This window comes from Mixophyes fleayi, chromosome 2, assembly GCF_038048845.1.
Source record: "Mixophyes fleayi isolate aMixFle1 chromosome 2, aMixFle1.hap1, whole genome shotgun sequence".
NCBI classification, from domain to species: Eukaryota; Metazoa; Chordata; class Amphibia; order Anura; family Limnodynastidae; genus Mixophyes; species Mixophyes fleayi.
Genome location: NC_134403.1, coordinates 188,642,450 through 188,658,797, shown reverse-complemented (window position 1 = coordinate 188,658,797; position 16,348 = coordinate 188,642,450). Strand labels below are relative to the sequence as shown.

At 43.0% G+C, this 16,348-nt stretch overlaps 1 protein-coding gene across 2 annotated transcripts in view; it reads left to right on the top strand.

Moving 5' to 3' along the window:
- LOC142138445 (N-acyl-aromatic-L-amino acid amidohydrolase (carboxylate-forming)-like) overlaps positions 1–4,882 on the top strand; it is a 43,676-nt gene extending 38,794 nt beyond the window's left edge. For both annotated transcript variants that reach the window (XM_075195129.1, XM_075195128.1), the window contains 2 exons: positions 1,186–1,295; positions 4,548–4,882. In XM_075195129.1, coding sequence (XP_075051230.1) covers positions 1,186–1,295; positions 4,548–4,769 — 332 coding nt within the window. In that variant the 3' untranslated portion in view covers positions 4,770–4,882. The remainder of the gene's footprint in view (positions 1–1,185; positions 1,296–4,547) is intronic.
- Positions 4,883–16,348: the final 11,466 nt, after the last annotated feature.

Below are 16,348 nucleotides of genomic sequence, written 5' to 3'. Positions count from 1 at the left end.
AATAATTATATTAAAAGAATGTACAAGTCTGCCTGCGTAGATGATTTGAGTCATGGAATTCATTACTACAATCCTTTGCGCTATTTAACACTTGAAGCACCCACCTAAGAAATGGGGTTAATATATGTACAGAATAAATAAACATGGTTTCCAGCAATTTGAATTTCCAAATGATTTACTGAATGTATTAAGGTAGTTAATGCTTGTAGGGCTGAAGGGACACATGTCCCCTTGATAGAGTAGTAAAGTCCAGGGCAGCACCTGGGCAGGCTTGCTTCAGAGCACAGTTCTTTACATCCTAAAGTGTCCACTTAACTGTTGGTCACCATGGAACATGTTTTTTTTTAACATCTTCTTTTGCCTCTCACAAGCAACTATTTTTTCCGGCAAACTTTTTTTGTCCTATTTCCTGCGGTTAGACGAAGCATACATTGATAGATTTTTGTTCTTTGTGTTTTTAATATACAAGAAACTAGGACTCTGAGTTTGAAAACAGAACTTTTCCTGTGGTTTTCTAGCAGTATGTGCTTTGATAAATCATGCGGTTTCAAAATTGGCAAAAAAAACCCAACTCAGTCAATTGAGGTTTTACCAAACCGCAATTTTATAAATGTTCTCTTCAAATATTTTTCAAAGCCTTTGATGTAAATTTATCCTAGCTATCCCATTTGAAAGAGGGGGGATGATATTGCTGGCAAAGTTTACCTATTTATATTTGGGTCAGTACATCGTTCTATATTTCATTTTTTTATTTATTTATCCTGCGATTATGCCTGAACCAGGACAGGTTGGCAAAGTTCCTTTCTCTCTGAAGGCTATGCAAAGAAGACTCAGAACACACCTCCCAAGCTCATGATTATCCAAGTTGGAGGGTCAGTCAATGCTAATCTTTGACATAATGTTCTTTTTCATTTTTACATGTCTTTTGCCAAAAGAAGAGACTCGGTGAATCCCTCTTAAATTATCATGTACTCAAGTAAAAGACCTTGCCCGAATGCGTTACTAACTTCAACAGTGAAGTGCATAACAGTCATTTAAGACTTATTGCTTCATATAAAGGATGACCGCATAAAAAAACTTGTTTAGACACTGTGGCGTAAAAGTATTTTGTCTTTATCACAATTCGTCTTGCAAATTATAATATAATCTCTGTATGTTGTTTTTCTGTCATTTTGATTCCAATAGGGAAGGAGTTTCCTAGTTTTGAAATGGATGTATACAGAGTATTGTCTAGAGTGTTGTATCCGCAAGATTCTACAGGAGATATAAGAGCTGTCATCCACCCTGACCTACAGGTAAAGTCCATAGTGTAAATAAACGGATAAATGCTGCTATAACTTTCCAGTAGTCATAATGTGATTTATTTTCACTGGTTCTCCCCTTCTTCATGGTGAACTTTCTTTTCCCCTGATAATCTGCAGCATAATTAAAATATTTCAAACCCTAGCCAGAGATTTGGGGACTGATACATACTCTTCCTTTTTCTCACAGCCCGACCAAACACCGGGGTGAGCGGGAGGACCAATAACTAGCCATAATCTAAAGATTGAGGTTTCTGGCCATTTTAAATTGGCAAACGGAATTGATTTGTTTATTCTGTATTGCAAAATTGGGGGAGTCCCAGGAAATACGACGGAATGGTACAACCCCCTAAAACATTTATACAATAGAATGTAAGACATTTTAAGATAAATAGATCCAAAATATATGTTGGTCATTTATTCTAGAAATGTTTACATTTAGGGATGCTTTCTTCACATTTCCTCTACAGAGAACCCCTACTTAGTGCCAGTGACATATATGCAGGGGAGATAGAGGAGACTGATTCAACATTAATTGTAGTAGTTTTTTTTAAAAAAAAAGACCACTAAAACTGCCACTTAAGTGAAATCTGAAGACAGTAATATAAAACACATATTGTGTACAAAAGAGCAAACTAGTTCTTGAAGACTCTTTCCTGTGCATTACACCTTTGCAAGAAAACAATTACAGTAATTGGCCAAGTTCTTTCCTTTCTCCTCATAACAGTCTTATAGTGCCACTGAACTCTTTTTTCCCAGTGACTGAGAATTTGACTGAACAACTCCAGAGAGCAGGCTTATGAGTAAGGACTGACTGTTTACTCGGAGAAACAAAGGGTTAGAAAGAGCAAGGAGTTAGGGCAGGATGGTACAGTGATGTCCAGAAGCTGTGCCACCCAAGTCATGAAGTTTCACCTCCTTTTAGAGCTGTTTTTTTATAACTTGAAAAAAGTTCTAAATGCGTTTAGTGCTGCAGTGTCAGGCCGAAGGCCTTCTGAGGAATATAGCAGAGCAAACACTAACCGGTATTAGCGCCACTGAACTAGCAGGTGCGGAGTCTAACGTACCCCTGGTGTTTGCCAGGGACCCCCGCAAGGAGGTTTGGACTTCGCTGCACAGGGCACGCAGGTCGCGGTCCTACTAGTCAGTTGCCGGTGTAGCTTAGAAGGGTCAGACTGTCCGGGTCGAGCCAATTGGGAATGAACGGTACCAGGGAGAATCCAAAAGGGTAGTCAACAGGCCGAGGTCGCAGTACAGATGGGGTCACACAGATACTAGGATGGTCGCCAAGCCAGGTCACAACGAAGAACGGGAAACAGTGGTAGCACAGAAGAAACAATGGAGCAGGGTAACCTGGATTCTAGGTATAACCTGTTACTCTGGCACCCTAATGGCGCCAGAGCCAAGTTCAAATAGGAGAGGTCAGCCAATGATTGGAGGAGCAAGGAGGCGGGTTTCCCGCAGAATAGGTAGCGTCCCGTTGCCTAGAAGGCTCATGCACCCGACGGGGAGCCTGGAGCGGAAGCCGCAGCGCGTTTGTTGCCTAGCAACAGACCGCTGCGGCCCGGAAGAAGAAAGGCGTCCGTTCCCCGACCGACGGGGAATCAGCGGGGACGGCGCCTGACATGCAGCTGGTGATGACTGTAACAAAGCAATGTGAAGCATTTCATTTGCAATTATTTTAATCTTTAGTATGTGACAGACAAGACAGGTTTGTGTTTTGATAGACTGAAGCATGTTTGGGGTCATTTACTACTGAGAGACACATCTTTTGTGAGAAGCTTTTGTATCAGTGTTTGATGTTAAAATGGTATGGCCAACTTGATGAAATACCCTACTTTCATGGTAGCATAACACCTGCACTGTGCAAAACTAATAATGATGTTGTAAACAACTATTTTTAGTTGGGAAGCAGTTTGCACATTCTAGTGACACAAGATGCTTCTGGTCAGCAGTAAGTGGCAACTAAATTTTTTTAATATTACAAACAAATATAACACTTTATATAAAAGGCAGCTCTGTTGTTCCGTTAAAACAAGCAATTATTTAATTGGAAGAAATCTGGGAAAGTTAAATTTAATGAGGAGTGAAATCTAAATGGGAAAGTCGGCTTTGCATTACAGGCGTTAGTGCATGGCAGAAGGTGCAATGAGAAACTGTTGTTGCAGAATTATCCACCTTGAGTGTGCCAACTAAGTAATTGCGCTCAAATGTGAGCTAAAAGATTTCTACTGAGCTGTCTTCTCTTAATGATTTTTAGTGGCAACCCCCAATGTCTGAATTAGGGGTAGACCTCTTGAGAAAGCAGGAAATTCTCCTTGAGAGCATTTACATTGGTGGGGACATGATGCATCATCAAGCTCTGCCCATCTCAGCAAACAACCAGTGACAGGAGCGTGATGACGTGAATTGTATCGCCACACTCTTGGCACTCACTGTCTATTGAGGTAGGTGGGGCTTGATGTACCTGCTCCACCCACTTGATGGCACAAATTGTCTTCAAGCCCTTCACACTTTTTCATCCACATGACATAAGATGTAGTAAGCAGAGAGGCTTTAGTACATCTTTCGTCCACAGTGAAATCTCCCCACCCACCACTTTCCTCTGTTATCCTATACATGGAGGGAGGGCTCTGACTCAAGTGGCCCTTCCCTCAGGATCAAGCTTGATTTCTGAAACACAGTTGTGTTCTAGTTGAGACACTTTGCAGCCATATGCCTACTCCAAATATTTTTTTTAATGAGAAGAGTTATAGGAGGACATCCTAGAAATGTGTTCATGCTAAACAGGTGCATCTTTATTGAGACTGTGTGATTACAGCTTTATTAATGCTCTAAACAAGAAAATAATTGCATGAATATAAAGGGAATTTATGACGGTTTCACTATATAGCATTATAGCCAGGGTCATACCTGCTGCGAGCAGCAGTAACAATGAGGTTCTTACCTTATCTCCTTATCCCCAGCCTGTATATCTCACTTCCCCAACACTCCTATCACTGGCCATGCTCTGAAGTGGGGACTTCTAACTTTACCTTTTAACAGAGCTGCAGGGAAATGTCAGGTTAACATTGTTCAATGTATCTAAAAATTTCACTTTTGTAGCTTAGTGGTTTATTTAGTTCTTAAAGAATTTTGTGTGAAGATTTGTACATTAGCAACATAATAATAATATCAGGAAAGTAAATTAAGAATAATAAAAAACCTAAACATTAATATTTTTAATATGATTTTATTATTTATTAGAACAAAGATTATGTTCCTTTGAAGCCTGGAGATCCAATTTTCAAGACTTTTAGCGGAGAAGATATGTTCTATGAAGGAGAGACAATTGTCTATCCAACGTTCATCGATGAGGCGGCATACTATGAAAAAAAAGTAGCATTCATATTGACAGAAAAAATCCATTGTAACGTCCCTGCATTGAAATTGGAACATCAGGCAGGTCATCTTGGAACTCCAAAATAAGTGCCAATGTTTTCCTGAAGTGCCTTCACTGCAATATTCATGTAATATTACAGATTCAAGTACATACATATTTCTATTCCACCCAAAAGGAAATATTAAAAGCTTTAACTTTTTATCAGATAGAATAAGATTCTTGTTATTTATTACTATTTATCACTCATCACTTTGCAGCAGAGTGGGCCTCATGCAGAGTTGAACGTATACATTTGCATAATGTAAATTGTGTGTTATCACTCTGCCCATGGCCACACAAGAGTCCGCATGCAGAGTCGCACGCATCTACATTTTTGATAAATAATTGCATCAGGGTTTCTAATGTTTCTGGAACTGGGTATTAATCCAATGTGTCTTTAATATGATTAATGACTTTGATAAAGTTTAATTAGTTAAATTATTTTAATTAGTACAATTATTTTAACTATAAATCTTTGATAAAGTTTAATTAGTCAAATGAAATGGGAGCAAGAGACTTTGGTGTCATTTTATAGGGCTGATGGGCAAGATTTCAGTGGGAGCAGTGACCGGACTGAGATATTTATCAGAGAATTTTCCCACAGTTTGTAGTCCGGGCTCTACTGGTTATCACTCACAACTGTGCTCTTTGAAAAGTTACATTGATGTATCTGGATGCAGAAGCTGGTGGCCAACAGGGATAATGAAACTTTTCTGCCTGATTGCTTGTAAACAATGGCGGAACAGTCTTGGAGCAATATAAGTGGAGAATACGTTTCAACGATAAACATTAAATTAATCACACATGAAGCATTACTCCACCATTAATCAAATACATACACCTCTACATCACTTGCATATAGACTTGACCTTGGCATTGATCAAATACATACATCTATACATCACTTGCATATGGACTTGACCTTGGCACTGATCAAATACATACACCTTTACATCACTTGCATATGGACTTGACCTTGGCATTGATCAAATACATACATCTCTACACCACTTGCATATGGACTTGACCTTGGCACTGATGAAATACATACACCTCTACATCACTTGCATATGGACTTGACCTCGGAGGTTTATTAAAATTTCATTATCCTAAATTGAATGTAATCGCATACTGAAACATCACTATTATATACCAGATATGTCTAGATATTTCTGCATTTTTATGGCTTTAATTTGAAATCGGATTGCGTGAAGTTTTGTAGTGGATTGGCTTAATTTGAAAAAGCTATAAGCGATTCATCTGCATTCACCCATTCGTGTGTTGATTATCTATTTTTGGTTTTATATCTATCGAAAACTACATTATGAGATTCTAGATATTTGATTGGCCACCACTATCACATGATCAGGGGTTCGCTAGTTTGGAGCCATCTAGTCATTAAGGGAATAGAAGTATATACACATTTTTTTGTTATTTATGTCATGAGGTTCCCAATAGTGACTTTTAGTATTGATCAACTGCTCCAAGCCATACATTCAGAATAGATCGCTACTGGAACTTTTATTAATTCTATATACATTCTGACGACATATAATTGATAATTTTTAATTGTATATCATGACAAATAGCCGTAAGTAATTTTTTTTTTCTTTACTCACTGATGTAATGCCTTATAGGGATAGGTAACTCTGATCTGGTTAATATCTGTTCTGTGGTATAGTTGAGGATCTCTGTACATACAAATGTCGTCAGTGTTTTTTATATATCTCTCTCTCATATATATATATATATATATATATATATATATATATATATATATATCTATCTATCTTGTCTCTGGTAACCACCTCTCACTCCTGCCTACAAGATTTCTCTCGTGCTGCTCCCCAAGTATGGAATTCTCTACCATGCTCAATCAGACTATCCCACAGCCTTCAAATCTTTAGACGCTCTTTGAAAACCCATCTTTTTTTTAGGGATGACTGTATCCCTGATAATACTATTCACACTAATACACCCTCACAACTGTCCCAATCTTCACTCTGAGACACATTTTCTCCTCTTATTTCAGCTGTGCCCACCTCCACTTAGAATGTAAACTCTCTAATGAGCAGAGTTTACATTCTATAACCTTTATTTTCATGTCTGCATTGATTTTGCCTACCTTGTAGATCTATATATATATATATAAAAGCATAAGATCAATATAATAAGGCGCTAGCAACCACACTGTAACCACCAATTTGTATAATTGGTATAAAGATGTACCAAATGATCAGTCCCGTAATACAAAACACATATAGCTCAATTGAAGAGCGGCAGCCGCAGATGACTTGATGACTTGTGTCCAGATGGTTAATCCGGAAGAATTGAGGTAACTGTTGATAGAGAAAACAAGTAGGGCGCCCAATGTGTAATATCAGATAGAAATGGGGACGATATAATAAACTGCGTACCGTAAGGATTCCAGAATCAGGTGGTATGGTAGGAGTTCCTCTTCAGAGGTAATACCTCCCCCTCGCCCACAGGATAATGACAATGTGGATATAAAAGCACATATAGTGTAGTATAGTTGTGTTATGTAACACCAATTGTGATGAATCCTCCACCACTATCAATAGTGGAAGCCCAATAACCAAAATGGCTTAATGTTAGATATACACCTCCAAATAAAAACAAAAAATCTGCGTACCAGAAATCCTGTAATATAGGTAGCGTATATGTGCTCAAGATCAACAGTCCATCATAGTATAGTCGATCAGACAGATATCATAGGCAGACAGACAAAAACAAGATTGCCATGTCAGAGTAAAAAATAACACTTTAATAAAAAAGCAATATGAACTCACATGAGGTACAGAAATGATGCCAGTAGAGTAACAGTAGAATCAAATAGCTCAACGCGTTTCGTCCCAACACCGTGGGACTTCCTCAGGAGCAGATACACCTCTCACTCCTGCCTACAAGATTTCTCTCGTGCTGCTCCCCAAGTATGGAATTCTCTACCATGCTCAATCAGACTATCCCACAGCCTTCAAATCTTTAGACGCTTTTTGAAAACCCATCTTTTTTTTAGGGATGACTGTATCCCTGATAATACTATTCACACCAATACACCCTCACAACTGTCCCAATCTTCACTCTGAGACACATTTTCTCCTCTTATTTCAGCTGTGCCCACCTCCACTTAGAATGTAAAACTCTCTAATGAGCAGAGTTTACATTCTATAACCTTTATTTTCATGTCTGCATTGATTTTGCCTACCTTGTAGATCTATATATATATATATATATATATATATATATATATATATATTGTATGTACTGTTTTCCCTAGACACACACACACACACTCTATATGGACAAAAGTATTTCGAGGATTGAACATTACATCAACAGGGACTGTAATGACATTGTATTCAACTACATATACTTTAATATATTGGTCGCCCTTTAGCAACGACAACAGCTTCCATACTTTCTGTAAGGCTTTTCACAGGATGTTGGAGTGTTTCTGTGGGAATTTGTGTCCATTCATTCTGTAGAGCATTTATGAGGTCAGGCACTGATGTTGGAGAGTGCCTGGCTTGCGATCTCCATTCCAGTTCATCCCAAAGGTGTTTGATAGAGTTGAGGTCAGGGCTCTATGCGGGCCAGTCAAGTTCTTCCACACCTGACTTATCAAACTATGTCTTTGTAGTCTTTGCTTTGTGCACTGGGGAACAGTCATGTTTGACTAGAAAAAGGGCCTTCCCCAAACTGTTGCCACAAAGTTGAAAGCATAACATTGTCCAAAATGACTTTGTATGCTGAAACATTAAGATTGCCCTTCACTGGAGATAAGTGGCCAAGCCCAAACTCTGAAAAACTGTCCCATGCCATTATCCCTCCTCCACCAAACTTCACAGTTGGCATAATGCAATTAGGTAAGTAACGTTCTCCCGGCATCCGCCAAACCCAGACTCGCCCATCTTACTGCCAAACAGAGAAGCATGATTTGCCACTCCACAGAACACATTTCCACTGCTCCACAGTCCAGCGTCAGTGTGCTTTATACCACTCCATCTGACGCTTGGCATTGGTCTTGGTGATGCATGCAGCTGCTCGGCCATGGAAACCCATTCCATTAAGCTCCCGCTGCTCAGTTTTTGTGCTTACATTAATGCCAGTGGAAGTTCGGAACTCTTCAGCTATGGAATCTACAGAGCGTTGCCGACTTTTATGCACCATGCGCCTTAGTAGTCATTGACCCCGCTCTGTTCTTTTACGTGGTTTTCTGCTTTGTGGCTGAGTTGCTGCAGTTACACTTTCAAATAATATCACTTATAGTGGACCATAGGGTATCCAGCAAGGAAGAAATTTCACGAACTGTCGTATTGCAAAGGTGGCCTCCTATCACAGTAACACGCTTGAAGTCACTGAGCTCTTCAAACGACCCACTTTGTATCACAAATGTTTACAAATGGAGACTGCATGGTTAGGTGCTTGATTTTATACATCTCTGGCAGTTATATCGCAATTAAGAAAGCTTTCTTACTTCGTTTCAGCATAACTCCTGAGGATTACCGGCGGAAATTCCGAGACTCAAGGCGCAGTCCCTCTGATATCTATGCTGGACTGTTAACTCAATTATCATCCACAATGCCTCAATGGATTGAGGGATTGCAGGTACTGGACTATGATAACCTAAAGGATCTTATCAGTTTCTCACACTGTGCCCAGCTGAGTTGAGGGAATGGCTTGTGGATCATGACCCTAAGACAGCGCAAGCATCTGCTAGCCTGGCAGACAAGTACACATTTACCAGGGCTCCTGTAACGGAGAAGAGTTGGGAAGCGCCAGGGCAAACTACATGGAAAGAGAGGCAACCTGGAGGATCACCATGAGTTCCCCATCAACCAATCCAGCTATTGCTGCACCTTTTTTTGGGGGGGCGGGCCGCGGAAAAGCCTGTTTTGGCAACTGCCCGCAAGTGTTTTACATGTGATGAAGTGGGAAACATCAGTTTCAATTGCCCCAAAAAGAAGAAAACAACTCCTTCTACTGTGGGGTGCCCAGCAGGAAACTCAGTGCCAGCTGTCCTGTGTGCAGGAGGACCCCAAGAACACCCCAGAGACAATCTGCAAGCGCTTATGGTAGGACACTAAGTCGCAAATGGGTTGTTAGACTCTGGCGCAGTCCTGACTCTTGTACATTCAGCTCTAGTGAGCCCAGAGAATGTTATTGTCACACGCCGCACTCCCGTTGTCCCCTCGCGGAAGCCGGCGTGTGTACCCGCTGTCTCCCGCTGCTCCCCCGCCTGATCTCTCGGTTTTCTTCACTTACCTGTTCCTCGCTGCTGCAGTCGTCCAGCGCTGCCTCTCTGCTTCCTTGTTCGGCAATTGCTGGTTCTGCGCATGCGCAGATCGTCCTAACCCTTTTTCTGTGTTTCTACTGCCCTCTATTGGCTGCCTAATTGGAACTACACTATAAAATGCCTTCTGACCTGAAACCTGTGCTGGTTCTTTCAGTCAGTCTCTGACACCCGTATTGAATACAGCTCCTGTGTCGTCTCAAGTTCCCTACTCAGCATTTCCGAGTTCCGGCACCTCCGGGCTCCTACGCCACAGTATATTCCGCTATCTATTCCTGGTGCCTATATTGCATCATCAACGCTACCACCTCCAGTGGCAACACGACAGGCCATCCGGTAGATTCGCTCCTAGCAACATCCCTTGGCTCATCTTCTCGCCAGTTGCCAGTAGCAACGAATACTACCTAACATCTGTCTACGCTCTCTCTCTCTCTCGTGGTTCGCTGGGAACTTCCTAGCAAGTGGAAGCCGCAAAGTCCATATTCCCTTGCGGGAATCACTGGTGAACACCTTTCACTTGTTAGCCCCTAGCTGAAGTCACGTCAATTCCAGTGAACTACCAGGATCCAGTTGTCCCTCGTTGGAACCGTGACATTAAGAACCAGCCATGTCTGATCCTGACAGAGAACCTTCCGCCAAGGACATGCTTCAACACTTGGTTGGAGGGGTGGAGCGTCAAGATGCCGTCCAGATGCAATTACTACAGTGTATACAAACGCTGACAACCCGCCTGGATGCACTACAGGTGCCTCCGCCTCCCCCAGTTGCTCAACCTCAACCACAAGTCGCCGAGATTCCTCAGGCTGCTGCTTCCTCTTTGCGTTTACCTTCCCCTGCCAAATTCGATGGAGACCCAAAGTCTTGCCGCGGATTCTTGAATCAGTGCTCCATTTAGTTTGAACTCTTACCACAGAATTTCCCCACTTCCAGGTCAAAAGTGGCCTATAATGGTCTCCCTCCTAACTGGTCAAGCCCTGGCATGGGCCTCTCCTCTCTGGGAGCGTAATGACGGCCTCCTCAATGATATTTCAGCCTTTACCTCAGAATTCCGGAGGATTTTCGATGAACCGGGACGGGTGACCTCCGCGGCTTCTAGTATCCTGAGACTACGCCAAGGTTCCCGCTCGGTGGCACAATATGTTATTAAGTTTCGGACCCTATCCTCCGAACTCCAATGGAATGAGGAGGCTCTAGTTGCAGCCTTTTGGCAAGGGCTATCGGATAAAGTCAAAGACGTCCTTTCCTCGCAAGTTACCACCCACCTTGGACGCTCTAATTTCCTTCTGTAACCAGGTGGATCTTCGCTTCCGGGAGAGATCATCCGAGAAGGATTTCCCCAGATGCCCTATCTTTCGTCAAGGTCCCCGATTTCCATCGCCCACTCCTGCGGATGTGCCAATGCAGCTGGGACGCTCCTGGCTAACTCCTGAAGAAAGGGACAGAAGGATGAAGAATAAATTATGTTTATATTGTGGGGATTCTAGCCATCTCCTAGCCTCCTAGGAGGCTCGGGAAACGACAGACCTTAGCCTGCTCTGGAGAGGTCAGGCTAGGGACTTTTCCATCCTCTCCAACTTTTACAGACCCTACATGTTCCTTTCCCATTACTTTAAGTTTGCCTTCTGGATCCATTCCATCCATGGCATTGTTGGACTCAGGAGCAGCCGGGAATTTTATCTCCCAATCTCTAGTAACCCAGCTCGCCTTACCTACTGTTCCACTGAAGAAGCCTGTGGTTACTACCGGCATTGATGGTTCCCGACTCCCTAATGGCAGCATTCATAAACGGACCAGACCCATCTCCATGCAAGTTGGGGTACTCCACTGGGAAAAAAATTCCTTCCTTGTTCTGCCGCTGACAATCAGCCCCATCATCCTCAGACTACCCTGGCTACATCTTCACTCACCCCACCTGGATTGGCCTTCTTCACAAATAATTGCATGGGGCCCTGCATGCTCCCACAAGTGCTTGACGCCTGTTAAACCTATCTGCTCTACTCAAATTCCTCTGGAACCATTTCAGTTAACTTACCTCCCCAGTATTCTTCATTTTCAGACGTTTTCTCTAAAGCCTCCTCTGAACGTCCACCACCCCACTGACCCTGAGATTGCCCCATCGATCTCCTTCCCGGGAAAATTCTTCCACGTGGACGGTTCTATTCCCTTTCACTACCAGAAACTGAGGCTACTACGCTCTATATCAGGGTTGTCCAACCCACGGCCCACGGGCCACATGCGGCCCAGCACACCTGTAAATGTGGGCCAGAAGGAGTTTTGGTTGAGGCAAGGGGGCAGCACTGTTAATGAAAAAAAAAAATCCTGCAAAAAAAAGAAAAGAAAATACTTACCTTGCGGTCCTGCGGTCACGTCAGCTGGTACTCCGGCTCCCTCCCTTGTCTCATCCTCCGTGCGGTGCTCGCAGTGAATGTCGGGTGTGATGTCATCACGCCCAACATCCATTGCGGAGTGCATCACAGAGGAGTCACCCGCGCGAGAAGAACAATCAGCAGCACAGAATTGGAGAAAAGAAGAGAAGAGGACATGAGAACAAGCCGATTAAAAGGTAAGTTAAGGGGGATTTTTTTTATTATTTCAAGGGACGCTGACCAGTGAATAAAAGTCAGCTGGTCCTGGAGCATCATGGACCTTATCTCCCTGCTACATACTTCTACTTGTAATACTAATGGGGCATTATATATTATTCTCTTTGGCCCATTATAAGTTGTTATCCCTTAACTAACATAGTGGTGTAATTAGCAAAACAGGTCACAATTTGGGGTCACAGTGATGTATATGTCAGGTACCGCAGGCCTGGTCAGGGCACCCTGATATACAATGCCAGGCTTAAATGCACTTTATTGATATTGCATCGAAACAATACAAAAAGTGATTATAGTATAATAACTAGAGAGGATTTTTTGAACAGGGCGATTGAAAGGTAAGTATAGGGGGATTTGAAAAAAAAGTGATATATATATATATATATATATATATATATCACTTTTTTTCTCATATATATATGTTAACTATGTTTTCTATGTTTTTTTGGATGATCAGCTATCGTTATTGTTAGTGTATCTTATGTGCTGCCCAAACCAACTCGTCGTCTTTCAATGTGGCCCAGGGAAGCTAAAAGGTTGGACACCCCTGCTCTATATTAAAGAAAATATGCAACAGGGATTTATTAGACCCTTATCTTCACCTGCCGGGGCCGGATTTTTCTTTGTGAAAAAAAAAGATGGAGCCCTCCGTTCCTGCATCGACTACAGAGGGTTGAATGCCATCACTATCAAAAACCGTTATCCTATCCCATTGATTACAGAGCTGTTCGATCGCATTAAGGGTGCTAAGGTCTTCACGAAATTGGACCTACGTGGAGCATACAACCTTATTAGGATCCGTTCTGGCGACGAGTAGAAAACGGCTTTCAATACTCGGGACGGTCATTATGAATATCTAGTGATGCCGTTCGGCCTTTGTAACGCCCCTGCCGTTTTTCAAAGCTTTGTTAATGAAATCTTCCGTGATCTGTCATATTCATATGTAGTAGTATATCTGGACGACATTCTCATTTTCTCCAGAGATCTTCTTTCACACCGTATGCATGTGGCCGAGGTCCTCTCTAGACTATGCTCCAATCATCTGTTTTGCAAACTGGAGAAATGTGTTTTCGAGGCCTCCAAGTTACCTTTCCTTGGTTACATAGTTTCCGGAGCAGACCTACAAATGGATCCTGGAAAGGTTTGTTGTATTATCGATTGGCCCCAGCCAACCACTCTTAAATCCATTCAACGTTTTCTGGGCTTCGCCAATTATTATAGGTGTTTTATAGCAGGTTACTCTTCTATTGTGGCTTCCCTAGTGGCTCTTACCCGGAAAGGTGCAAACCCACAAAGTTGGCTCCCAGAAGCAGTAGAAGCCTTCCAATTCCTAAAAAGAGCTTTCTCTACGGCTCCAATCCTCCAGCAACCTGATGTTTCCCTTCCCTTTTTCTTAGAGGTTGATGCTTCCTCCACTGGAGTGGGAGCAGTTCTCTCCCAAAAAACCATTCAAGGGAAGTTCCATCCTTGTGCGTTCTTCTCCCGCAAGTTCCTGCCTGCAGAGAGTAATTACGCCATCGGAGACAAATAACTCTGTTCTCAGATTGCACCCCCTTCTTCTCTTCTTTTTTCTTATTCTGTGTCTTCTGCTTCTTTGAATCCTCGCTCTTGCTTGCTTCTCGCGTCGTGGCTCATCCATGCTGCGCTCCTCAATGATAATGTCGTCATCACACCCGACATGTGCAGTGTGAGCGCAGCACAGAGGAGGGGAACGGGGAGGGAGCCGGATCGCCACCTGATCTGACCACGTGACTGCAAAAGGTAATTTTTTTTTTGATTGCTTTATTTGCAGGAATTTTTTTTGCAGGATTATTTATTATAATTAAGAGCTCTGCTTTGGGGCCCCCTTGCCCGTGGGGCCCCGAGGCACCTGCCCATCGTGCCCAGTGGAAAAGACGGCCCTGCCAGGAGGGACATGCAGTTGCCTACCTGGATGAGGACTTGAAACTCCCCAATCTGACCTCTCGACTTCAGATTAGGGTTTGGCATTTCCCTGGCATATGAGACCCAGCGATGGCTGGGTTCAGCACAATAGAGACAAAGTCCACTAGAAATTTTCCTCCTTCTCTCTTCAGGAGAAAGCCTAGAGCGCCCTAACTGCAAACACTCCTCTGTGGCACTAGAGGGTAGGCTCTGGGTGACTTAACACAGGATTCTGCCGTGAAGGTTCTTTCTCTGCAAGCCTCTCTCGACATCGGATGTCAACTCTGTGGCACAATGAGATCAGACCGTCTAGATTAGTAGGCAGTTCCTGAGAAGCTAAAACATCTTTAATTCGGTCAGCCAGCCCTTGCCAGAATGTTGCCATGAGGGCTTCATTATTCCATTGAAGGTTGGATGAAAGTGTACAGAACTGGATAACATATTGAGTAAGGGTACAGGAACCCTGTCAGAGTCTGAGTGGACTTGAAGTGGCTGAGGAAACACGCCTCGGCTCATCTAAACTTTTTGGGAAGTTTGCACTAATAGCAGCACAATCCTGCAATAAAGAATCGTTCCTCTCCCACAGAGGTGAAGCCCACGCCAGAACTTGTCCAGAGAGGAGCGATATGATGTACGCCACTTTAGTGCGATCAGTGGGAAAATTTTGCGGAAGTAGCTCAAACTGATTTGAACATTGGTTCAAAAATCCTTGACAAAGTTTAGGGTCACCATCAAACTTTTGAAGAGTAGGCAAATGCAGAGAAGAGGAGGATTCAGTCTGGGCAACTTGACTAGGCTCAGGAAACCGGTGGTGCCTGGGCGACTGGTAATGCAGTTTGCAGAGAATCTAACCTGGAGGCTAGGGCCTGTAGGCATTGAAGAAGTTGCAGTTGCGTAGCATTCCGACTTTCACTATGACCTACCAGATGTTACAGCATGTCTTTAACAAACGGTTCCCAATCGTGGTCCATTCCCAGTTTGGCCAGATCTTACTGTCACAGAGTTTGAAATAGGCCTCGAAGCCCCGCTCTAGATAGAATTACCCCCAGAGAGGTGTGGTGTATAACGGTAGAGAGGTATTCACCAAGGATTCCCGTAAGGGTATATGGATTTAGCTGCTCTCTAGCCGTAAGTCACGGTCCTCTAAGGGGGATTAGAGCAGGGTGAGATGGAATCGTCGAGTGGAGCAGGAATGCTGAATGATAAATGCAGATGTTCAGGTAAATGGCAGTGAACCGAAGCGTTGAGATCTTTAGAAAGCGAATAGCTGAGAACAGGACTGATTATGAGGCACGAGGTTCCTGCAACAATACCACAGGTCTTGATTGTGGAACAGGTAACACAGGATACCAACTGAAAGATGGTGAACTGCAGAGAACTGATGCACGGAGATCCCTGGAATGGGAATAGCTTGAGGACAGGATCAATGATGAGGCACGAGGTTCTTGCAATAATACGACAGCTCTTGATAGTGGAACGGGTAACACAGGATACTGATGTGCAGCCGGGAGCCAGAGAGAACAACGTCCTAACAGGTAAGAAGACCTGAAGATCTGGCAACTTAGTAGAGAAGCAGGTGCTTTAAATAGACAGAACTGACAGGCAATGAGCCAATCAATATAATGCAGGAGGTTTTGAAAAGACCAGGTGTGCGCATGCTCAGTTCAGACCAGCAAGTGAATGCAGGGAGTAAGAACCAAGGGAAACGGGTAAGAACAGTGACCAAAATGCAGGTTAGCTGGTGCAATGTGTGACACCCCAGCTGTAATTTTGCCAAGTTTTCCTTCAA